The sequence below is a fragment of the Monodon monoceros genome, unplaced genomic scaffold (assembly GCF_005190385.1).
Source record: "Monodon monoceros isolate NGI ecotype Baffin Bay Population unplaced genomic scaffold, NGI_Narwhal_1 Super_Scaffold_1, whole genome shotgun sequence".
NCBI lineage: Eukaryota > Metazoa > Chordata > Mammalia > Artiodactyla > Monodontidae > Monodon > Monodon monoceros.
The window spans coordinates 78690486-78715575 of record NW_021703765.1 but is presented as its reverse complement, the minus strand read 5'-3'; the positions used below and the strand labels follow the sequence as shown (position 1 = coordinate 78715575).

General features: G+C 41.8%; 2 protein-coding genes across 2 annotated transcripts; both read right to left on the bottom strand.

The window, feature by feature from the left end:
- Positions 1-1240: 1240 nt before the first annotated feature.
- Positions 1241-24364, bottom strand: ANAPC7 (anaphase promoting complex subunit 7). The gene is given in 12 exon segments (XM_029226526.1): positions 1241-2099; positions 3785-3935; positions 4577-4801; positions 7218-7414; positions 8271-8388; positions 10469-10611; positions 11343-11496; positions 11805-11916; positions 16473-16592; positions 19770-19956; positions 24172-24292; positions 24295-24364. Coding segments are annotated over 12 exon segments (1788 nt in total). The 3' UTR covers positions 1241-1909.
- LOC114897595 (cold-inducible RNA-binding protein-like) lies at positions 12754-16565 on the bottom strand. Its single transcript, XM_029226540.1, has 2 exons — positions 16473-16565; positions 12754-14368 (listed from the first exon to the last, which is right to left on the bottom strand). The coding sequence occupies exons 1-2, from the start codon at positions 16520-16522 to the stop codon at positions 13963-13965; spliced, it is 456 nt and encodes a 151-aa protein (XP_029082373.1). The 5' UTR covers positions 16523-16565; the 3' UTR covers positions 12754-13962.
- Positions 24365-25090: the final 726 nt, after the last annotated feature.

The window sequence follows — 25090 nt, the reverse complement described above, 5'->3', positions numbered from 1 at the left end:
TTTCTGTTTATGAGAGCAAGTGACTGGCAGGGAAGCGCTTCAGCATCCTCCAACTCAAACTCCTCTGATTCTTTGACGTAAACTGAGAGTGTTTTCAATCCTATGTCAGGTGCTCTAAAAATACAGTTTCAGTTGTCACTTCAACCCAGTTGTCACCCCAGCACTGCCGAGATGGAAATACTGGAGCTGCAGGTGTGAGGGGCCTGAGGAATCCAGTGCAGGGTGCTGCTGGGATGGACAGGCCAGACTGATCCAGGGGCTCCCAGCAGAGATGAAAGGGGAGGAACGTGAGGCTGCTGATGGAAGGCGGTGCACAGGTGTGGGTTCCAAGGCACAGACTGATCCTGAGAGAATCTCAGGGCTCATGGTGATGAGCCTGACATGCAGAAACAAGGTCAGGAGGGTGTGGCTGGGCTTCCTCCCCAGAGGAGAGATTTCACCTTTTCTCCCAAAGCACTAACTGATCATGGATGCTCAGAGGCGAGCTGAGGAAGGACATGAGCCTGCATCCTGCAGCGAGCCTGCATCCTGCAGCGAGCACAAATGAGCAGTGTCTTCTCTGGGCCACACATTCACCTGGCATGACTCCAACTGCCTGCTGGGCTCTTTAAAAACTGCTCCATCAAATGATGCTGCCCAAGCTTTGGTTCTCATACTGAAAGATACTTTAACAGTAATCTTTTGCCCACTTTAAATTGCAGTTACCAGATGTTCTAAGCTCCTAAACTATTGTACACTCTATGTTTTTACACATTAAGACAGAACTTTCCATTTATGTCAAATTCCCATTTTGTACCACCTTTGGCTAATTTTATTTTGATGAGACTTTGGGGTTAGCTGCGACACCCCCCACTACCTTCACCTCCAAAAGCATCACATATTAAACAAGGGGGAGAGGGTGGGTAGTCTCCCAGCACCCGAGCCCAGGGAATGAGCCCCCTGCTGACCCCACAATAGAATGCTGAAACCAGACACCGACCTCAGCGCCCCTGACAGAGATAGGCAGACTCAGTCTAAAATCTGGCCAAAGACTCTCCCCAGGAATTTACCAATCAAAAATGCGAATGGATGAACCAGCTCAGTATTACCTGAGGTTCCCAATCCTCCCAGCTCCCAGCACTCTGGGAAAAAGGGAGTCTATTTATGGCAAATAATTCTAGAGCTGAATCAATGCACTGTAAGTAAGAGACCAAAAAAAAAGAATCTATAAAGGGCTTCCATTCTGACCAACCCAACATCATTACTGTACAAAAAACAGTTTTATTAATTACCCCAACTGTGCCTCTGTTCATGCTCTAGGTCACACTTGTTTCTCAGATTCGGCCCAGGCTCATAGGCAAGTTACCAGATTAGCAAATAGGAAAACTGTTCTGCAAAACAGCAACTGTCAACTTAAGGCATTACTAACATTGCAGAAAGAAGCAAGGTTACTAGGGAAGTTTGGACAACCCAGGATAATGATTTCTGGGACAGGAAACCCTCTCTGAAAGGGCCAGTCCATGCTGCTGCTGGGAGATGACACTCTTGCTCTGGGGAACAGGTCGCTCCTTTAAACCCATCCACAACATCACAGACAAAACACTTTCTATTCCTCGAGCTTTCAGATTTAGAAGTTAGTTCTATAAAAAGCACTCTGTCCCAGAAGCCCCGACACGTCCACGGGCCTCTGAGTGCTCACTTGGTCCTCCCTGACTGGAGCAGAGGAGGATGGAGATATATGGAAGGTTGGTCAGGCTCAGTTTTTAAAAATGAAGTCACTACTAGAAATACGGAGCAAGGGGCAGAGACCCCTGCTGCAATCACATGCTGAATCATTGTCCTCCCAGAGAGCGGGCTCCTACAGGTTCCTTCAGTCCATGGAAGTGCTCAGAGCGGGGCAGGCCAGTGTGGCCACGGAGCTGTGCCTGCCTCACTGCATGCCGAACCACTGCTCCTGGTCAGCCCACTGGGCCGCCTCACTGTCGCTGCCCTCCAGGTCCCCTTCTTCCCCACTCCCTTCCATGTCGTCCACATCCTCCTCCTGAGTGGCATCCGTGGGACTCTCCTCCTTCTCCATCTTCTGCATCCCCTCTAGAGACTTCTGGTCATTGGGGTCCAAACTAGGGGACAACAAAACAAAGGAGAGGCCTGAATCTCTGCCTTGCTTCTTGCTGGCTGATGCGTCATCTCTCCCTGGCACAGCAGTGAAATGACCACCCAGTCACAGAGAAACTGCTAATGCCTGGCCTCTCCAAACAACTCCAGTTCCATAGGGAAGATCGAGGGAGTCCACCACTAGAAGTGAAAAAAGCCATCTTGTCCTAAGTTTTAGAATTCTCAATTTGAGTTTTCTCCATTTATTTCTTAAACCTTTTCACACTTAATACCCCTAGCATTCTGCTAGAGGAAGATACTAGATAACACAAATGAAAAAGTAGCAAACAACCATTAACAGAAAAATTCAAATATAATTTAACAGTATTAGGTTTTTAAGTTACAAGTTTACAAAAAATACTTATTTTTTTGTGAGTAAAACTGTTCCATGTTCTTATGATATAATTAAACATATAGCATTTCAGTAGTCAACCAAAATCATCATGCTTACCATGGAACAGATTTGTCAACTCCTAGGTTAGACCCCAGGACCCAAAGCTACCCAACCTGGGCATTTGACTGTAGCATCTAAGAGTATTGTGCATGCCAAAACCCTCAAAGTTCAGAGGGTCCAGAACATTTATTTACTTGGTTCCTAAGCAATCTCTCCTCTTGCCTTTGTGACCATCACTGAGGCCAGCCGGTGTCCAATCTCTAGCAAATCCCACCTCTATATTTTATTTTCACATTTGCTTCTGGGTTTCCAAAAAGCAAATGAAACCCATGTTGGAATCCTGTTCCTACTTATATAACTGTAGATTGACTGTAACATCTCCTATTCTCTGAAACCTTCCATACAGCTCTCACCCACACGCAGCGCTCCCCACCCTCTGCACTCCCACCCTGCCTTCTAGACACTGCTTTGAAAGCACTTAGCACATGGTATCTATCAGTCTGCACGTCTGAGACTGAGAGCTCCCAGAATCACAGCATCCCCAGTGTTTACTGAGATGCCAGGCACATGAGTGGTGCTTAACTGCTGAACAAGTAAATGGATGTGGTCAGACTCGATTAAAGACAGGCCTCCACCATAACTTTATAGACACACAGACGACCCTCAAAGAAATCACTTCTGTATTAAGCAGTAAGAATACCACTATTTATTTAGTATTTACTATATACCAGGCACAGTGCTAAGAGCTTTACACGGAATAATCATTTAATCCTCGTTTAATCATTTAATACCTAATAAGGTAGATATAGACAAGGAAATCTGTTAGTAACTTGCCCAAGATAACAGGTGGTAAAGGTAGTATTCTTCAGAGCTTAAGTTCTTAACTACTACAGTAGGTAGAAACATGGGAAAGTACTTACAATACGTTGATTGAAAAAGCAGAATATAAAATATATACTACGTATAACCCTATAAAAATACGTATATGTGTTGGCAAGGCCAGGAAGATGATCTACACAAATGAAAACAGATGTTATAGTGGTGTGGCTGGTTATGAGTGAAACAGTTCTTTAATGTTAATATCACTTAAGGAAAAGACTTTAGAAGTCATAAATTTACAAACAACTCTACCATTACTATTATTACTGTTTTCAACCATGGGCACAAAGTGTGTGTGTTTCCAGAACTCCTGTTACATTGTTCCCTGCTTCCTCTACCCCTCAATGACCTTCCCCCCATGGGAGGCTAAGTGCCTACCTTAGTGCTATACTATACTGGTCCATTGCTTCCTGATACTCATTGACAGCTACAAGGAAATCTCCTAGGATCCGATGCAGGACACAGTCACTCTGATTAGCTAGTGCGTTCCGCAGCAAAGCAATTCCATCTTCATATTTCTGTTCTCTGCCTGAAAAGAAAAAGACTCTCATTTTCCTACTTACATAACATTTCGAAATATATTCCCATCGCAAGTCATATACACAAAACCACAACAACGATCACAATCCAACATCTATTTATAGATGTCAAGAGAACAGTGGTGTGGCAGGAAGTGAGAACAAGGTCGTTTGAATTCTTATTCCATTAAGAACTCTGCAGTTTGAGTTCTGATTTTTAAAAACTTACTCACAACCAAAGTTCATATAAAAAGCCAAAATGGATTTTATTTGCTAAACTACCCTAAACTCAGTTCATCATAAATCAGGACTTAAAAAACCAAGTCTAAAAGGGAAGTCATAAGATGGGTCAAGATGGGTCAAAACAGTTCAAATTGGTTAAAACCAGTTATATTCGGCCCAAATTAGTTCAGGACAAAGTGAGCTGAATAGGTACTAACCAAGTACACCTGGTTTGAGCCACGCCACAAAAGTCATTCTAAGCCAATTACATTTGGTTGTGCTAAATATAAACCAATTCACATGGGCTCAGACCTAGTGCAAAAGCACACACCTGTTTGGTCATCTGTAACCAACTGGGACTAGGGAATCCAACTGAGATCAGGTTTTACACAATTAACTACGAACAGGGAAGTAAACAAGATACACTTACTAAGCAGTTCCGCTTTTTTCACCACAGCCTTAATGTAGTCCGGCCTTTGAGTCAGGGCTTTATCTAATAAAGTTTTGGCTTTCTCCTGTGTCACTGGGTCTTCCAGACAAACGGTGGCTAAAAGGGTAAGGGTCTGTGCATTTGCTCCTAGAGTTTTGTAAACATTGTTAGCCATTACCATTGCTTCACGAATACTGTTGGAGGCTAAGTAACATTCGATGAGACCTGAAAAAATATAACACAAAGTTCAACCACATTACCATTCCAAGCCATGCTTCCATTCTGACAGCCTTCCAAATTACAAACCTTCAAAGTTTAAAACAAAGGGCAGGCCAAGGGAAAAGTCTGATGGTGAGATCAGACTGAAGGGTATGTTGATGGAACAGCTAAGAGGTGCTCTTCCCCAGAGCACTTGACGGACGAGGAAAAAGCCTGTAGCGCAAAGGCACCTTCAGTTAGTGAAGGAAACAAACATGCACAAGTAAACCAAAGCACGTAGGCAGCCCAGCTGCAAGTCAGAGGAACGAATGTGACACTAACTAATGTGACATTAACATACTGTGAAAGACGAGGTTTCCAACAAAACCCAAGGTTTTGCTGCCTCTTAACAAACTGTTAATTTCCAGCTGTGCTCAGTCACCTTTAGTCCTACATTTAAGGGGGAGGGCTCCTACAGTCCACAGCAAAATGTCCAGCTCTAAAAACTTAAGGACCTAGGGAGCAACCTCAGGAGAAAGGAAGACCTTTTCATTTGAAACATAAACGTTATCTCAAGAAGCATTTGCTGAGGGTTTCCCTAAACTGGATGGAAAGGGCTTAATCAGATGGATCAAATACACTGAGATCGGCAGCTCCTGCCTCTTTCCATACCCACAGCAAGATGCTCCACGGGGACATTTCAAGTACAGTCAACTCTCAACTGTTCATGCCAAGAAATCAAAGAGAACAGAGGAGGTACTTTTTAGTCCAAAGCACTCATCAAAACAGAAAAACAGCTTAAACCCCAAACCCACACACTCCCTGGCAGATTTTCTCTGTATACTCCTCCACCCTAGTGGCATTTATAATATATGTGCACATTCTACCACACACTATGGTTACTTAACCAGAAATTACCTAACGCTTAAGGGCAACGTGGTGGATTCAGAATATGGTGGTTGGTTGTAACTACCTACTAAATAGTTTTACTTTCCTGCTAAAGCCCCACTGGAAATTCAGAGGGAAATGTGAAGAATGCACTTCACTGATCCAGGGCCCCCACCAGTAAAGAAAGCTTGGTTGGCGGCTGCAAGAACCACCAGAAGCCATAACCAAGTCACCCCGATCCAAATTTCCAAATTGTGGCTTGAGTGAAGGCATCCCATAAAGCCTCACTGGCCAACTGGGGAACAACTCTAACTATCCTGTGTCCAACCACTCACTGTGGTAATGCAGTTAGCTGCATTCTTAGGCTCTTGTGAAACAGGCACACAGCAGACAGGAGTTAGCGTGATAAAAGCAGCTGGGAGGCTAGGGAAGCTACAGTTTCAGGATCAAGAATTTAATCTGAAACCAAAAGCTTGGTTTGTTGCAGTTTCTTAAGAACAAATCCACAACAGGCATAGTTCTCTGGCTATCTAAGCAGATTTGTTCTTTACACCAACTTCCAAATTTTATTTCTCAAATTTGAACTCATCTTCCTGTTAAGAGCAAATCACTCCTAGACTCCTGGGTTTATTTTTAAATTCTTATAAAAATATGCTTTGGAGGAACTGCATCTTGTAAGATCTATTTTAACGTCTCTGACTGAGTCACCAAATGCTGCTGAAGCTGGCATAGCTTTGAACTCCTAGGGGCAGTTCACACGAACTTAAAATAGTACATAACAAAGTTTGACCCTGATCATGCCTACTCTAGAGGTCACAATGAACTGACCAGTTCCCACAACCAACACTGTCATATGGATACTGAGTTACCCTATGAGTAATATTTCTGGCCCAAGGTAAGACAGCTGTAAAAAAGAATAAAGACAGGGACTTCCCTGGTAGTCCAGTGGTTAAGACTCTGCACTCCCAATGCAGGCCCGGGTTCGATCCCTGGTCAGGGAACCAGATCCCACATATGCTGCAACTAAATAAAGATCCCACACCCGGCAACTAAGACCTGGCACAGCCAAATACATAAATAAATATTAAAAAAAAAACAATAAAGACGTACCAAGCAATCCAGCACAGTGCCAGCACAGAGAAACTCACATTAATGAGTGGGCCACGTTTGAGAAACAAAACATGACAAAAAAAACCAACCCAACTATACCCTAACCAAAAATCAGAAACAAAAAATGAAAAAAAATGGATTTAAAGTATGGAGTGAAAAGTCTGGCCATAAATGAATTTATAATGCCTAATGCAGTGGTTCCCAAATATGTCTGCACAATGGCATTACCTGTGATCTTAAAAAAGTACTGATGCCTATATCCCAACAGCAAATATTCTGACTTTAACAGTACTGGAGTGACCTAGCATCAGGATTTTTCAAAGTTCCCCCAGAGGACTCCAATGTACAACAAACTTTGGAAACTGCTGGCCCAACAAAACCTTCCATCTGAGTGCTGTCGCCACATCTACAGATCCACACCATTCATCTATATTTTTTATCTTACCTTCATAACAATCTAAGCGACAAGGTGCAAGACGTATAGCCTCCCGAAAGTGGATTATTGCTTCTTGGACTCTGCCCATGTTTCTAAGTGCTGCTCCCTTAAGTAGCAAAGCTTGAACACTATTACTGTTCAGCTGAATGGCCTTGGCTCCTAAATAGAGGGCTCGGGAGTAGCGTTTGCTATAGAAGCTATGACACCTGGAGGAAAAAACAACCAAAAGTTATCTGAGATAAGACCATAAAGAAACTTCTTCAAAGAGGAAAATCAGAGAAAAGGCCCTCTACGTGATCCTTACTACAAACCCCTTACAACTTTAGCCTAAGATATTAGTGAAAAAACAGAACAACAAGAATCTACTGAATATTTATTTTTAAGGGAGAAATCTTGATACGGAAGGGAAAAATTACAAAAAAGAACCTGATGGGGACTTCCCTGGTGGTCCAGTGGTTAAGAATCAGCCTTCCAACGCAGGGGACGTGGGTTCAATCCCTGGTTGGGGAACTAAGATCCCACATGCCACAGGACAACTAAGCCCGCACGCTCTAGAGCCCATGCACCGCAACTACTGAGCCCACAGGCCGCAACTAGAGAAGCTCACACACTGCAACGAAGAGCCCATGAGCTGCAACTAAGACCCGACACAGCCAAATAATAATAAAATTTAAAAAAAAAAAAAGAACCTGACGATCTGGGTATGTTGTCAGGTCAGAGACATTCAGAGAATTTGTAAAGCCAGGTTAATAACAGCAGCACAGTTCCTGGCCTGCTCACTGATGGCTGCCCGTGTGCAGGTGCAGTGCTGAGCATGATACATTCACTATCTCAGTAAACACCTACCCCATAAAGCAGGGGTATTATCCTCATTTTCCAAATGCGAAAACAGGCTCAGAGAAGTAAATGATGTATCCAAAGTCACAGGCAGACCATGATTTGAATCCAAGTCTTAATTATCCCTTAAACCAAAGCTTTCAAATCTATATTCTATTGAGGAGGAACCACAATTTCCTAAAGGATCTACTAAAACTGGGGAGAAAAGGGAATGCATAAACATACCCAGAGACCACCCAGGGTTCCGCATGTTGATCAGAAATATTGAAAAGGCGGCAGCCAAGGTTCTCCACATCCTCCAGCCGCCCTTCTCGTGCCAGGAGGTAGCCATATACATCCATTCCTACAGAGGAAGAGGCTCATTAAAGCAGCAGGCATCTTTTCTGAAGGAGCTGTAACCTTCATCAGAGTCCACACTGAGGCCCCAGCTCCAGCAGGGTCTGAGCCCTCTCCACCATCATGAGCTCCTCCCACCAGCATTCCCAGTTTCCTACAGAATGACTATTAAAAAGACAAAACAGGGCTTCCCTGGTGGCACAGTGGTTGAGAGTCCGCCTGCCGATGCAGGGGACACGGGTTCGTGCCCTGGTCCAAGAAGATCCCACATGCCGAGGAGCGGCTGAGCCCGTGCGTCCAGAGCCTGTGCTCCGCAACGGGAGAGGCCACAACAGTGAGAGGCCCACGTACCGCAAAAAAAAAAAAAAAAAAAGACAAAACACATCCCAAAGTAAAAAACAAACAAACAAAAAAAAACAAAACAAAGAGTAGAAGGACCTACCTCACAATTTGAAAGCCTGTTATTTTCAGGAACTATTTGTCCCTATATCCTGTGGTGTGATAATACAGCTATCCTAACACATAACCAGAAAAGGCCCAAAAAAGGCATCAAATTAAGTTCTCTCTTCCAACAGGTCTAGACACAGTCAGGAGTACACACTTAATATGACGGTCTCAGAAAAAGTTAGCCTATTCTAGAAAAAGCATCTAGTTCCTTCTGGAGTCTAGTTCATTTAAGATCATCCCCCAGCCCTACCCCCCCCCCTTATTTTCACTCATGTTCTATTAAAAAAAAGCCCCAAGCTCGCTGTCACCCATCTCTTACCACCATTCCCCTCCATTCCTTAATATTCCTTCAGATTCCAAAGAAAATGCCTCTCAAACCAAGATTACTGCAGCTCTCCCTGCTGGCCCCTGGACTCGGGTCTGAGCTTCTAACTCCAAGATGCTGACTCTACTGCCAGGCTACTACTTCTAAAACATCATTTTCATCATGGGCACAGGCAATTTGAAGAAGAGGAATAACAATGGGCAGGAGGGGACCTTGGGCAAACAAATTCATCTTTCTGGATCTGTTTCCCCATCTACATGCTTGTGAAGTTCCCCTCCCTGCTCTGTCAACTCTACAAAACTAGGATTTCCCTGGTGGCACAGTGGTTAAGAATCCGCCTGCCAATGCAGGGGACACAGGTTTGAGCCCTGGTCCAGGAAGATCCCACATGCCGTGGAGCAACTAAGCCCATGTGCCACAACTACTGAGCCTGTGTGCCACAACTACTGAAGCCTGCGTGCCTAGAGCCCGTGCTCCACAAAGAGAAGCCACCGCAATGAGAAGCCCGTGCACCACAACGAAGAGTAGCCCCTGCTCACCACAACTAGAGAAAGCCTGTGAACAGCAACGAAGACGCAATGCGACCAAAAATAAATCAATAAATAAATTTATTAAAAGAAAAAAAAAGAGTCTACAAAACTGTTTATTGTCACAAGGTCATGTTTTTCTGATGACCTTTTTGGGGCCTTTACAAGCAGACTTCAGCCTATCTATCCAACCTTATTTCCTACTATTCCTGCGCACATTACCCTTCACTCACTGCCACTCACCGTCAACAGCCATCCTTTGGAAGTCCCTGTGGCTTACCTCCTTCAGCAGCAATCTTCTTTTAAATCAATGATTTTTTTGTTGTTCACTTCTAATTACTTCCTTTAACCACCTGATCACTTTCTTAGTATCTGTTCACTTACTCCTTTTTAACTATATTTAAGGACACAGTAAAGCTAAATTCCCTAAAAGGATATACGGTCCTGGGGATGCCATCCAAATTCTCAGTCAGGCACATCATAAATCCGTAAATCATAAGGAAGGGCTATGATCCCTCCCCAAACAAAGAAAGCTAAATAATGATCTGTGGGGAGATGACACTTAAATTCAAGCAAAAACAACTGCTCAAAATGGAATTACCCAAGTGTCAGAGACACTGTCAGGGCCTTAAAAAAAAAAAAAAAAAAAAGGTAAAAGGCTACTCTAATCAATTTTATAAAATATTTTTCTACAAAAAACTGTTATCAGAAGATCATGTTACATCTTCTCCCTATCTTCTGATTTGCCCCTCTACAGCCACCTCCATCCTGCCCCAAGAATTACTTACCTTTTATCAGATAAGGATCCAACATCTGTGCCTGTTCAAACTTGAGGACAGAGTTTTTATTGTCTCCAGCTCTGAAGTACAGATCTGCTAAGCTTCCCAGTAGGTCCACGTTATCTCTCAATAAGGACTTTTTCTCTAGTGAACTTTAAGATATTAAACATTGAACCTTAAAATCTATTGTAAATCCTCTTAGTTGTTGAATCTGGGTGATGGGTATATGGGCACTATTTTCTTTTATGTATGTACAAGATTTTTCACAAGGAAAGACTAAAAAAAAAGTGTAACTAGATTTTCTTATTCTGAGCTTTTAACTTAAAAGTTATACAAGACTGGATAGTAAATACACAGAATAAAGCAGAAATCTCTCTCATTACCTAGAAACTTTCTGGTTGCAGTTTTTCAGAGGATAACATATACTATACGGTGTTAAATGTAATGTCATTCAAAGTGACAGCTACTTATTATTCAACCAAATGACTTTGCCTAACACAAACCCCACTCTTGTCCTTGGACTTTACCTGACTAGAAAGAAAAATCCCAGTCCTGAGGCAACCCAGGTCAGATGCTGCAATAATCTGTGCTTCTGGGGCATCCAAAAAGATGTTCTTCCAGGTTCAAGTATGACACACTAAGGCCGTCTGTTTTGCAAGGGTTACTACTTTTGCAAGTACAGAGCTAAACTTGGTCCAAGTTTACATTTAACAGAGACTATTACATCTGGGACCATTCAGTACATTAACAGACTAACAAAGCCTAGGGACGACTGGCTGTAATACCAACAGATAAGCATCCATTTTTCTGTTTTGCTAATTTATATACATAAAACCCCCATATAAGGGCCCCAAGAATACTGAATCAACTTTGTGGCTCTCACCAGATGGTATTGATTGCTCTCGAGTTGTCACCAACGTGCACAAAAGCATACGCTTTGATCCACACAGAAAGCCAATCTAAGTTAGGCAAGGTCTGGATCACGTTCATCGTCATTGATGCCACCTCTGCACCTTTTACAGAAAGGGACAGCAAACCTAATCCAACAGAAAGTAGGAGAAAGAAGGTGAGGCATAGCATCCTTCTTCTACAATGCAAAAAGCAATAGGCTACCCTTTCCCTAGGTTATAAGGCAACCCTTTCCCTATTCTAAGCAAGATGGACATGACAGAACAACTACAGTATTTCTTGATCAGTGAAAGAATACACGGCAATAGTAACCTATTGACTCACTCTCTGGAGGTGAAGCATGGGCAACTTTAAAAAAAATAAACTTATTCTAATGTACAGCCAAGATTATCTTAGAGAGTAAACACTCCATGAAAATAGGGAGAATGACCTGTACCTAGAATGGCATCAAGGGCTAATGGGCACTGCCTCAGCACTTCCTTATAGCTGGTGACTGAAGGTCGCTCCTGACCAGCCTTCTTGTACAGGTTTGCCAGCATCATGTTTATCTGTAATGAAAAGAAAGGACAATAAGGTAAGTATATATTTAAAAACAAAATCTCACCATCAATAAGTCCTGATTTTTATTATCAGCTATTCTACTTTTTACTGGAAAATCTACCCAAAGCTGTGTGGAAATAAAGCCCAACCCCATTCTTCAAACCAAAGAGGAAATTACTACTTTGTTTTTCCTATGTCCTCCCATTTCCCCCCAAATTCTTCTCACTTACCCAGCCAAAAGGTCCAAAAATATCTGGACCAAAGATGCTGCCTCTGGAAATGGAAGTAACCTTCATTTGAGAAATGTTACAGAATTCTAATTACCTTGATTTTTAAGACAGAAGATGAACTACCCTAAAAATGCTTGTTTACATATTTTATTTTTTAAGTTTATATATTCTAAATGCAATTAATATCACAGCATGAGAAAGTGAGGAATTCTTAACACAGCTAATTAAAAAAGATCAGATGAATTTTCCCCAAAAAGGAAATGACAGATACAGAATAAAACACTTTGCTTCTCTCTGACAATTGGTCTAGCAGCTAGACTCTAGCCTTTCTAATGCTTAAAGCTTTGACCCACAGGTACTGTCTGATTGATCAAAGTAATGCTACAAAAATCAAACTCTAACTGACCTCTAGAGGTGATGATGATCCTGAGATCAGCTACACTATTTAAATATAGTGAATGCATTTTTAGCACAATTCAAATATGTAACTCAGAAAAGCTCTAGTTAAAAAAAAAAAAAAGAAAAAGAAAAAGAAAAACCCTTCCTAAAAATGCAACAGGGAAAATTTGAGAATACCTAAAAGTTCCAAAGAATATAGAAGTTACAGGGAAGGGATAAATATTCTTAATAGTACAAAGACAAAAACACAATTTTCCAATTTAAAATTAATAGGTATTAAATAGAACACATTGTTTGCCAGATCATTACCCTAAGGAAGCAGTCAACATGCGGGCACAAAAGAAAAAAAAAGCCAATCCCCAATCTCCTCAATTATCTGTAGCTTGGTATGCCAGACACTTACTAAAAATTATGAAGATAAAGAACATCAACATCTGTTCCAATTATGAACTCATAGTATATAAAAATCTAGTATGCCATTAATCCATACTGAATCAAACAATGAAATAATGGATACTGGAAATAAAACTTTTTTTTTTTCATTCAGATGGTCTTTTAATCGGCTTCATGAAGCCAAAGAAAACTGCTTATAAGAATTCCTTCACCCCTTCAGATACAACACTGATGGGACATGTGTACGTCTTCCGGCAAAAAAGGACAATTAAATACACATTTTCAAGAACCTCTCGGGGATGTCTGCAAATCTACTGTGGGTCCCACAGGACAGGTGGACGCCCAGGCCAGGGCAGCCCGGGTGCTCTGCTGCCACCTGCACGGTTCTACCACGCTACACTCAGAAACATGACACCAAGTTGGAAAAAAAGCTACAACTTGCTCAGCTTCGGACAAAGAGCAGATTCAGAGTCTGTTCAATCTCAAAGAGAAGTGACTCGGGGCACCCAACTTCACGGGGCCGACCCCAATGAAAAGAAAAAGAAAAAAAGCAACACAACTGAAAACAAAAAACAAAACTCACAACCCCTGGTGATTTTCTGAAAAAAACCTCTTGGCTCACGGTAAAATGGTAAAAGTAAAACTGGAAGTGCTCTTCAAAACGTTTTTTTAAGACTCTTAAAAACAGAAAGCACTTCCTTAAAAAGCGAAGTGTAGTAACAAGGCCATCTGGGGGCCAGAAGCAGTCAGGCTGTGTTTGACAAGATCAGAACCAGTAAGACTACAAAAGTGGGTACAAGGACGTGTGATCACTACACATTAACGATTCAGCGGAGCTCCCAAAATCTTTAAACATACGGCCACTGGAAGGACGATCTCGAGCAGGAAGGATTTTTACTCGTTGTGTGTAGCATAACTGTTGCAGCTGTCTCTGTAGGACCCGCCCGAGCTCCGGTCACTGCAGCTGCCACCCTGACTCCGGCTGCTGTAGTAGTCTCTGGAGCCTCCATAGCCCCCACTCCTGGACTCGAACTAGCTCCCCCTGTAGCCGCGGTCCCCTCCTCCTCTGGAGAACCCAGGGCCCCGGCCTCGGCCCCCACGGAAGAAGCCCTGGCCCCCAGCAGAGCCAACTCGGTACCTGCGGGACTGGTTACCAGACGACTTGCCAGCCTGGTCGACCCAGATCTGCCGCCCATCCACAGACTTCCCGTTCGTAGCCATCATGGCGTCCTTGGCATCGTTGATGTTCTCAAAGGTGACAAACCCAAAGCCCCTCAATCGCTGGGTCTCCCTGTCTTTCACGACCACCACTTCTGAGATCTGTCCATATTTTGAGAAGACCTGCTCCAGTGACTGCTCGTTGGTGTCAAAACTCAGCCCTCCGATGAAAAGCTTGCCTTCATGTGATGCCATGGCGGCCAATGAGTCGGGCAGGTCCCTGGCACAGGCGGAAAGATGGCACGGCACAACGGCCCGAGCTCCTAACGTGCAAAGTGACTCAAAACTATTTTTTATTTGGCCTCAGATTTTCCATTTTAGGCTATGTTGAAATGCAAAAAAAGGTACTTAAAGGAAAACTCCAGTACTGGTGTCAATACTTGAAAAAAATAAAAGAATTAAATTTAATATCCTTTCTTGACTGCTTATTATTAGCAAACTACGACGGACGGACCATCTGTCTCAACAATATTAAAATTCCCTTTAAACTACCTGACACTTTGAAAGAGTGAGTTTTGAGTACTACCTAGTAGGAAAGTCAATTCTTTTTAAAACAGATCCTTACTTGGGGGCATCATTAAAGCTACATTCTACCAATTACAAACACAAGCAGTTATCGTGTTCTAAAAACTGAGTGAGAAATTGTTTGTTGGTATGTTTCTCTTAAAAGTTGAAGATTTTCCAAGATATAATAATTTCACACTGGAATTTTCCTTTAAAATTGTGAAACAATGGGTGGCAGTGTTTACCATACATTAACAAACATTTATTTTGACTCACTTCCTTGTTCTTTACACAGACTGAGAAGCCAGTTAACTCCCTAACGGACAAGAAAGAAAAACTGTAAATATTCTAGGTTTATGTGTGAGGCACACATCTTTGCTTGCTCCTGGCTACAACAGCTCTACAGAATGAAGAATGAAAGATATGTACTCCTAACATATGTGGACTCCTCTGGTCTCTCCTGAAATGATGGCTGTAAACACCAAAGTGCTGGATACAAAGCTCAGCTTCTTTGCCATTACTCATTTTAAAATATGTCCCTGAACTCCCTCAAGTCATCAAGGAAGAAATTACGGTACATTTCCAATAAGATAAGGAATAGGTACCATGCAAAGTTTATAATCAAAACAGCATTTTCCAAAATAAGACACTCTTTACATATACAAAAAAATTATTCTTGGAGTAACACTTTCATAGCGTACCAGAACATAATTTAGTATACAGCGCCCAGCTTATTATGAGACAAGTTAATCTATAATATACTTACAAATGTTTTTAATAACAGCTATCACCATAAAATATACTGAGGAAATAGCTTACTTTTGAAAATTCAGAAAATATTAAATAAATCCTCAACATGAGGAGATGCTTCAACATGTTCTCATAAAGTCTGATTATTTACTTTTAAAATTCAGTAACACCTGGGTGAAAAAACACTAACTAAATACACCAGGTCCCTACTGGTTATGATTCCTTTTCTTTTAAGGGCAGGAAGATGTACATAGACATCATACCTATAAAATTCCTTATTGTTAAGCACACACTGCACAGAACAGTTTTTCAATGAAATGAGGACGGTAGGTGACATGAGAGTATGAAGAATATTAAATACTGATGTGAATTTACTCCTAAGAGCTAAGATTTTCATTGTTTTTCTAAACTGGACTTCAAAAAAAACTGTAATCAGAGATGCCCAATATAATACTCCTTATAGAATAGTACTTTTAAAAAGTATTCTCACATACATGAACTCAACTTATACCAGAGAAAGTACCATTATCCTCAGTAAGGAAAAAAAAAGTAAAGCCAGATTTTTAACTTGTGCCAAGTTCACACTGCACACAGCTTGAATGCCCTAAACTCAGACAAGACACCAGAACTTTTGATTTCAGTTGAAGGTGTTCTATACATTATAATATGTTGACAAATCAAACGTACAAAAGGATCTTGTAGTCTTAATTCTGAAAATGAAAGGAATACACACTATCAAATGCGTATACCTAAAGAATGCAAAAAATGAGGTTCTAAAAAGTATTATTGCTACCTGGAAGTATACTGCAAATCATATTTCCTACAATAAGAAACACCAAAAAATAAACATATGTAATATTATTCTCCAGCTACCACTTTCATTAGCTGAATTTTTAGGGTCTCATAAGAAAGTCACTCCTCCATCTCTCTAAACAGGGAGAACAGGTGAACAAAGTGGGCATTAGAGACAAGGATAAAATGTTCAGATGGAATCCCTGAAAACATGGCAGAAGAGGGTTGGAAGGACTGGGGAAGAGAAAAATATGTAACAAGTTGTTAATTCAACTTACTTTGGGAGTTCTTTGTCTTGAAGGGATCCCATCAAGAATAGCAATGGCATCTTTATCTTGTTTTAGCATTGTATAACATTCAGCCATTTTGTACTTTACTTCAATTTCAGATGGAAGACACTTAAGAGGAAATGAAAACATCTCTTCAAAATATTACTTCAACAGTATAGCAGTTCTTCAAATTGTTAAACATAAGTACCATATGACCTAGCAATTCTGCTTTTATGTATACAGCCAAGAGAACTGAAAACATGTCCACACAAACCCTGTATACAAATGTTCATAGCAGCATTAATAATAGATAAAAAGTGGAAACAAGGCTTCCCTGGTGGCGCAGTGGTTAAGAATCCACCTGTCAATGCTGGGGACACAGGTTCGAGCCCTGGACCAGGAAGATTCCACACGCTGCAGAGCAACTAAGTCTGTGCGCCACAACTACTGAGCCTGCACTCTAGAGTCCACGAGCCACAAGTACTGAGCCCATGCGCCTAGAGCCCAGGCTCTGCAAGAAGAGAAGCCACCGCAACAAGAAGCCCACACACCACAACGAAGAGTAGCCCCTGCTCACCGCAACTAGAGAAAGCCCACGTGCGGCAACGAAGACCCAATGCAGCCAAATAAAAATTAATTAATTATTTAAAAAAGTGGAAGAAACCCAAATGCCCATCAACTAATGAATAGTTAAAATATGGCATGTCCATACAATGGAATATTATTCTGCAATAAAAAGGAATAAAGAACTGATTCTTTATTCCATGCTGTAACATGGATCACCCTTGAAACCATTATGCTAAGTAAAGGAAGCCAGCCACAAAAGGCCACATATTGCACAATTCCATTCATATAAATGTCCAGAAGAGGTAAACCCACAGAGGCAGAAAGGTTAGTGATTCCCAGGGGCTGGGGAGATAAAGGGCAGAAGGTTTCTCTAGGGTGATGAAAATATTCTGGAATTAAGACAGTACTGATGGTTGTACAATTCTGTGAATACACTAAAACCCACTGAATTATGAATTTTATGTTGTGAATTGTATGTCAATTTTTTAAAAGACTCTTTAAAGATTAAATGTATTTGATTCACATGGAAGGTTCAGCACGGTGCTAAGCATACAGAGCGCTCAAAAACAGTTAACTACTGGCCTTCCCTGGTGGCGCGGTGGTTAAGAATCTGCCTGCCAATGCAGGGGACACGGGTTCGAGCCCTGGACCAGGAAAATTCCACATGCTGCAGAGCAACTAAGCCCGCGAGCCACAACTACTGAGCCTGCGAGCCACAACTACTGAAGCCCGTGTGCCTAGAGCCCGTGCTCTGCAACAAGAGAAGCCACTACAGTAAGAAGCCTGCTCACCATAACAAAGAGTAGCCCCCACTCACCGCAACTAGAGAAAGCCTGCGCACAGCAACTAAGACCCAACAAAGCCATAAATAAATAAATTTTAAAAAAGGAGTTAACTACTTCTATGAATGATTCTGTGTGGATAATACACATGACTTCCATTCAGTGTCAGAAAACAGAATTCCTGGCAATCAGCTCTTTAATAACAAAAACAAAGGTTCTGGGCTTCCCTGGTGCCCCAGTGGTTAAGAATCCACCTGCCAATGCAGGGGACACGGATTCGAACCCTGATCCGGGAAGATCCCACATGCCGTGGAGCAACTAAGCCCATGCGCCACAACTACTGAGCCTTTGCTCTGGAGCCCGCGAGCCACAACTTCTGAAGCCTGTGCACCTGGAGCCCGAGGAGAAGCCCGCGCACCGCAACGAAGAGTAGCCCCTGCTCACTGCAACTAGAGAAAGCCCGCACGCAGCAACGAAGACCCAACGCCGCCAAAAATAAATAAAAATTAAATAAATTTTTTAAAAAAAGCTTCGTTTTAAAACAAAAACAAAGGTTCTACATAAAAAGAAAGGAAACAAGAAGAAGATGTACAGGCTTTAAAAAAAAAGCAATGATGTTACTTTGTATCTTTTTTTAATGTGGAAAAATACAGAACACAACTCATAATTTCACTTCCAGTTCATTCTACTGACATTCCTCTTAAATAAGTTGCGTGTATAATTTAAATTTAAAGACAGATTCAAACTGAAAAGTCAAAGTTCCCCTCTCCCTAAAGCTTCCCATTAAATGTATTTCCTTCACGCACACAGAAAATTTTTCATGTATATTAACCATATATATTTTAGGCATACACCAAGATATACTTATATAACTATAAACTATCCCCTTTAGGGAATTCCCTGGCGGTTCAGTGGTTAGAACAACGTGTTTTCACTGCCCAGGGCCAGGGAGGGCCCGGGTTCAATCCCTGGTCCCGCAAGCCGTGCGGTGTGGCCAAAAAATAAAAATAAAATAAACAAACTATCCCCTTTAAACAAAAAGAGTAGTGAACACACTGCTTCAAACCGTATTTTCTTTACTAATATACACAGTGTTTTCCACATCAGCACATACACCTCTATATTTCATTTCTTCAATATTTCCATCATATTCCATCCTAGGGCTATATTATAATTTAACTAGATCCTACTGATAAACACTTTTGCTTCCAGTTTCTTACCATTATAAACAATACTACAATAAGCAGCCTTAGTTATATACCCTTGTAAACCTTTTGTGAATCTACTATTAGGATTAATTTCTAGCAATGGGATGACTGTCCAATGGTGAAATTATAATTTTTTACCCTTCATTTATTTAATTATCAAGCAACCAAAACTAGTAGGAATTCATAAGATTATTTTATATAAATTTCCCCAGGTGCTCACTATCCTAAAAACTGAGTTACAGTTTAAGAGTGTACTTTCATTAAAATTATTAAAAACACTTTAGATTTTGAGTTCTGTTTGTATAAAAGGGAGGAACAGGGACTTCCCTGGCGGTCCAGTGGTTAAGACTCTGTGCATCTAACACAGGGGGCGCAGGTTCAATCCCTGGTTGGGAAACTAAGCCAATAAATAAATAAATAAATAATAAAATAAAAGGAAGGAACAATGAAAGGCTTTGGTTAGAGCCTAGATAATTCCATTTAATTTTTAAACTAATTAATTTAAAATTTAATTCTATTTTTAGATTCATCCATAGAGTGAACTTTGCTTCTAGCCCTTAGTGCTTGGTTGGATGCATTCTTGCATCTAAGTGGTTTTTCATCTTTGTTTCTCCAGTCAGCTCCCCTTTAAAATTACTTTTTATTTTACTTCTTCTACATCTAATCAGCAGTCTTTCAAATTCCTTCAGCGTCTCTTGCTCTCAAAACCCAACCAACCAAAACCACATCACACATCTATTTCCAATTACCTGACTTTGTGGAGTGGATGCAGAATTTCCAGTTGAAGGTCTCACTTTTGAAGTTTTACTTAAGGCTTTCTTCTGCTGTAAAGCCATAGTATACTTACTCACAGCATTCCGATATTCCTTATCGTGAAAGAGAGAATCTGCATGATACACCAAAAGCTGGTACTTCTGAGATGGGGAGAATAACTCACTAGAAAACAAAGAAAGTATACCCCCTACATGGGTTGTTTTGAAATGTAAGAAAGAACGCTCTCCTTAGTGTCTACATAAGCCTAATACACCTTGTGTTGACAGTTTACAGAAAAGTAAATTTACCTTAACTGCTACTCCCCCAAAAAAGAGGCAAGAGTCATACTTCATGTCAATATGGTCAACACATGTAGAAAATTGCCTTAAATTGTTCTCTTTACTATAAAAACAATTGATACATCTAAATCAAATTCAGTAATACAGAGATATACAAAGAGAAATGTAATACAGTTGACCCTTGAACAAACCAGGTTTGAATTACAAGGGTCCACCTATATGTATAGATTTTTTTCAATAGCACACACTACAGTACTACACCACTCTTGGTTGAATCCATGTATGCAGAACTGCAGATATGGAGGAAATGCATATATAAAGGGCCAACTATAACTTATACGTGGATTTTTGACTGTGGGGAGGGTTGGCACCCCCTCCCCTCCCCTGAAAGTTGTTCAAGGGTCAACTGTATCTTTTCCTCCCCTTCTTTAACCCAAGCCTTCTTAATTGAAGAGTCTGATATATATCCATAACTCTCATAGTAACATCAATTTTTAGGGTAATACAGACAAAAGAGAGCAATCATGACTTAACTAATATTACTAAAGTAATATTAGTTCAACCCTACCAAATAAGGGTTAATATTACTTTATAGGGTTAATATTACTTTAACCCTACCAAAGAAGGGTTAAAGAACCTGGAAAAGAGAAACTCACCACTCTGAATCATTTTTAGCTAACTGCTGAACAAAAAGAGGTTCGGAGGGTACTTAAAACTCTTCAAATACTATAGAAAATGGGAATACTAAAATACCGAAGTATGGGAATAGACTAGGATAAGCCAGTGGGACAGAGTGGAACAGAATGAGAGAGGATTAGCCTTATTTGATGAAAGGTTTTTTTTTTTTTTTACATACAGAAGTAAACTTCACTAACAAGAATTTTTACTTCCTTGAGTCTCAGGGGTTTAAGGACAGCGTAACGGAACCAATACATTTCAGAACCTTTTCTTTAACCTTGAATATTGCTCACAAGTGTTATAAGTGCCTAGGACTGGCCACCAATCTTAATGGGAAACCCGTATTTTTAATCTCCAATCCCATCCTTCCCCCAGTTAGAGTTTACATTTTTTCATTGACAGGGAAAACCTACAGCCACTTAAAATGAAAGAACAGTCAGAGTCAAAGAACTCTGGAGACGGTTAACTGCTTAGCAAATGAAGGATACTCAAGAATAGGTACCATAGATTAGTAGGTGCCAGGGGCTGGGGCAAGTGGAATTGGTGAGTGACTACTAATACATTTGGGGTTTCTTTTGGAGGTAACGCAAATGCTTTGGAACAGACAGTGGTGACAGTTGTACAACTCTGTGAATGTACTTAAAACCACAGAAATGGGGGCTTCCCTGGTGGTGCAGTGGTTGAGAGTCTGCCTGCCGATGCAGGAGACACGGGTTCATGCCCCGGTCCGGGAAGATCCCTACATGCCGCGGAGCGGCTAGGCCCGTGAGCCATGGCCGCTGAGCCTGAACGGGAGAGGCCACAACAGTGAGAGGCCCACGTACCGCAAAAACAAAACAAAACAAAAAACACAGAAATGTATTCTTTAAAAGGGTGAATCATGGTATGTAAATTTTATCTTAGTAAAAAAATAATTTTAAAAAAAGGATAGGTAGGCTAAACACTGGATATAAAGTTACAAAGGAAAGTCAAGGACTGAAAGGTACAGTCCAGATAGTTGAGATCTCTTCCAACTCTGAGATTCTATATATTTAGTGAGAAATAAGATGTGAAAGAAAATAGTTGATTTGATAGAAATACTACACTCAGAGAAAGGATTCAGATGTTTATATATTGTAACATACATGCCTACTTATGCATGCGTAAGTTATCTCTGAAATGATACATGAAAAACTGTTAAGTTGTTGCCTCTGGAGAAGGGAAATAGTGGAGTGAGGTTCAAGACTCAGGGTCAGACACTTATCTGCATACCCCTTCAGTACTGTTTGATTTTTTTTTATGGTGTGTATTGGCAATTAAGAAATATTAAAATATAAATGATAAAGGTCAGAATTTAAACACCTCCTGAAGCTAGGAAGGAAACTGCCAGTTTAGCCTAAAATAAAGAACGGGCCAAGTCTAATCAAAGGACCAAACTCCTTCTAACTATCCTGTAACATCTTCAAGAACCAAGAATAATGACTAACTGGTGCATAAATTCCCAATGGTAGACACTGTATGCTTTGACAAATCACTCAGAACCAGGTGAGAGGCTCCAGAATAAACAAAGAAGGCCGACAGAGACCAGGGCTCCTCACTGTCAACACTAAGTGGATGGTGGTAAAATGATGGGTCTCCCGTAGTGAGGTCCAAAAGCACTAATGGAAATGAAATAGGTAGCAACAGCTGCAACGCCCTTAAGTGGCCCAGACAGCTTCCAGAGCAGGCCAAATGCAAATGGGTCCACCCTCAGTAGAAGATCACAATGCCATTTAGACGCAGTAGACTGTGGTGGGTCAGAATGGAGACTTTAGAGTCAGAAGGACCAAAATCCAGACATTGCGGCTCTTCCACTTACCAGATGTGTGAACTTGAACACGGTATTTCACCTTCCTGAGGTTGCACGTATTTCCTTAGCACCTTCAATAAATGTTTGAGTGCGTACTGCACACAGGCACTGTGCTGATTTCATTAGGTGTTAAGTGATGAAGAACATAGATCTTAAAAGTTCCCATCACAGGAAAAACATTTTTCTGTAACTATGTGAGGTGACAGATGTTAGCCAAACTTACTATGATGATCATTTCACAATACAGACAAATATCGAATCATTATGTTGTACACCTGAGACTAGTATGTCAATTATATCTTGGTTAAAAAAAAAAAGTGATGTAGAATATAAAACAGGGCAAAGGGATAGAATGGTGTGGGTAAGGGACAATTCTGGTGGCCAGACAAGAGTTCTCTAGGAGAGAGACTGTCATACAGAGTGAAGTAAGTCAGAAAGAGATAAATATCATACATTAACGCATATATGTGGAACCTAGAAAAATGGTACAGATGAACCGGTTTGCAGGGCAGAAAGTGAGACACAGATGTAGAGAACAAACGTATGGACGCCAAGGGGGGAAAGTGACGGGGTGTAGGATGAATTGGGAGATTGGGATTGACATATATACACCAATATGTATAATATAGATAATTAATAAGAATCTGCTGTATAAAAAAATGAAATTAAATTTTTTTTAAAAAGAGTTCTTTAGGAGGGATATCTGAGCTGAAACCTAAATGAGGAGGCAGCTCTGAGGCGAGGACTCTAAGCAGACCCGCAAATGCAAAACCCCTGAGTTGAGAACGAGCTTGGTGTGTTCAAGTAACAGAAAGAATAGCCAGGGAAGCTGGAGCACAGACAGAGTGAGAGAGAGAGATGTTTGGCCTTGTAGGCCATGGGAAGGAATTTTAATTTAACCAAAAGGGAGAAATTTAAGCACAGGGGCGACATGCACTCAAGGCTGGAAATAGCCCTGTGCTTCATCCGCAATAAGACTCCATAAGCGGCAGCTTTGGAAACGTGAAAAGGGCAATGCGAGCCCTTCAAAAGGTGCCACTCTCACCCATCAAGGAAGTCTCCTGTTTTCAGGTGTTTGCAGGGACGAGAAAGTAAATAAACCCTACTGACACACCCAGGGAAAAAATCAATCTCAAATGCAGAACAAGGGTCTAAAACCAGGCGATTGGGCTTCTTTGAGCCTCGGCGAGCGAGAAAACGTTCTTCGGGAAGGAGCTGGGAAGGGATGAGTCAGCCCAGCGATGTGACAGTCGCTATGCCGGGCGACAAGTTCCTTAAGAAAACCTCTGCTCCCAACTTTCGGGAAACCCTAGCCAGGGTGGTCCTCAGAGCCCCCGCCTTCCGTTTCTCAAAGCAGCCGCTCGCCGCATCCCCCGCAGGGAGCGCATCCCAGCGCCCGGCACAACGCGGGGACCCAGAGAACTCAACTTCGTTCCTAAGTCGGCTCCGCCCGACGAGGCCCTCGCTGACCTCGGAACCTCAACTGGGGCCCGCAGCCGTTCCTTCCCGCCAATCCCCAGGTCCCCTCAGCCCCCGTTCCCAAACCGGCGCCGCTTTCTCCTCAGCCCCAGGCCGCTCCCCGCCTCAACTCACGGGTTGTTATTACTCATTGTAAGTAACAAGCTGCTGAGGAGCCGCACGTTGGAGTGCAGCCCCGCTGCCGCCATGTCTCGCAAGTGGTCTATCACATTCATTCTGCCCAGCAAGGCCGCCGCGGAACCAGCGTGAAGAAAAGGTTGAAGCTCCTTCGGGAAGACTCCAAGATGGCCGCCTCGCCAGGGTCCATCGGGTCTACACGCGGCACCGCCCCCAGGATAATAGGCAGCTACCGAAATGCCTGAGAAAAACGAAAACAAAAACAAAACCCTCAGTTCCTTCCCCGCCAAGCCCCCTGTGAGGTGGTACGATTTGGTTTGGGGTGGGGGGGGTTGTTTTTAGCAAAAGTTACATCATCATTCTAAGCTGCAAACTTTATGGAGGGCTTACAATGCGCTGGGGACAAAAGGCAACTCAGGACGAATGCATGCCCAATTGAAATGAGTCTGAGAGGACTCTCAGAAATTAATAAAAATGTATTGATATTTATCATAAATAAAAGTTAAAATACTAGTAGGATGCGGGGGGAAAAAAATCCCCAACAGCTGGAATTAGATATTTTAATCAGGCGCCAGGGGCGGTCCTAACTGCTTTTAGTCTTGCACGAGCGCGAAGGCTGAAAGCGCCACGCCCCCTCCCCTCAGGTGTTGCGTGTACCTTTGGGAGTACGGCTTCACTCTTTGGGTGCGAAAGGACGTATTTTTACCATGGGAAATTACTCACTAGCTCAGAGTAAATAAAGACTAGGTTGAGTTTTAGCCGTCCTAATATGAGTGTAGTGTTATCTTGTGATTTTTATTTGCCATTCCCTAATGACGTATGAAATTGAGCATCTTCTCATACGCCTATTTGCCATCTGGGTATCTTCTTTGGTGAGTTATCTGTGCAGTTCTTTTGTCCATTTTTTAGTCCGGGT

Coding starts and splice junctions, on each gene's coding strand:
- LOC114897595 (XM_029226540.1), bottom strand. CDS start 16,522: ATGCCATTGCTATTCTTGATGGGATCCCTTCAAGACAAAGAACTCCCA. Junction 14,369..16,472: donor CAAGACAAAGAACTCCCAAA/GTAAGTTGAATT, acceptor CGCCTGTGCCAG/GGACCTGCCCGACTCATTGG.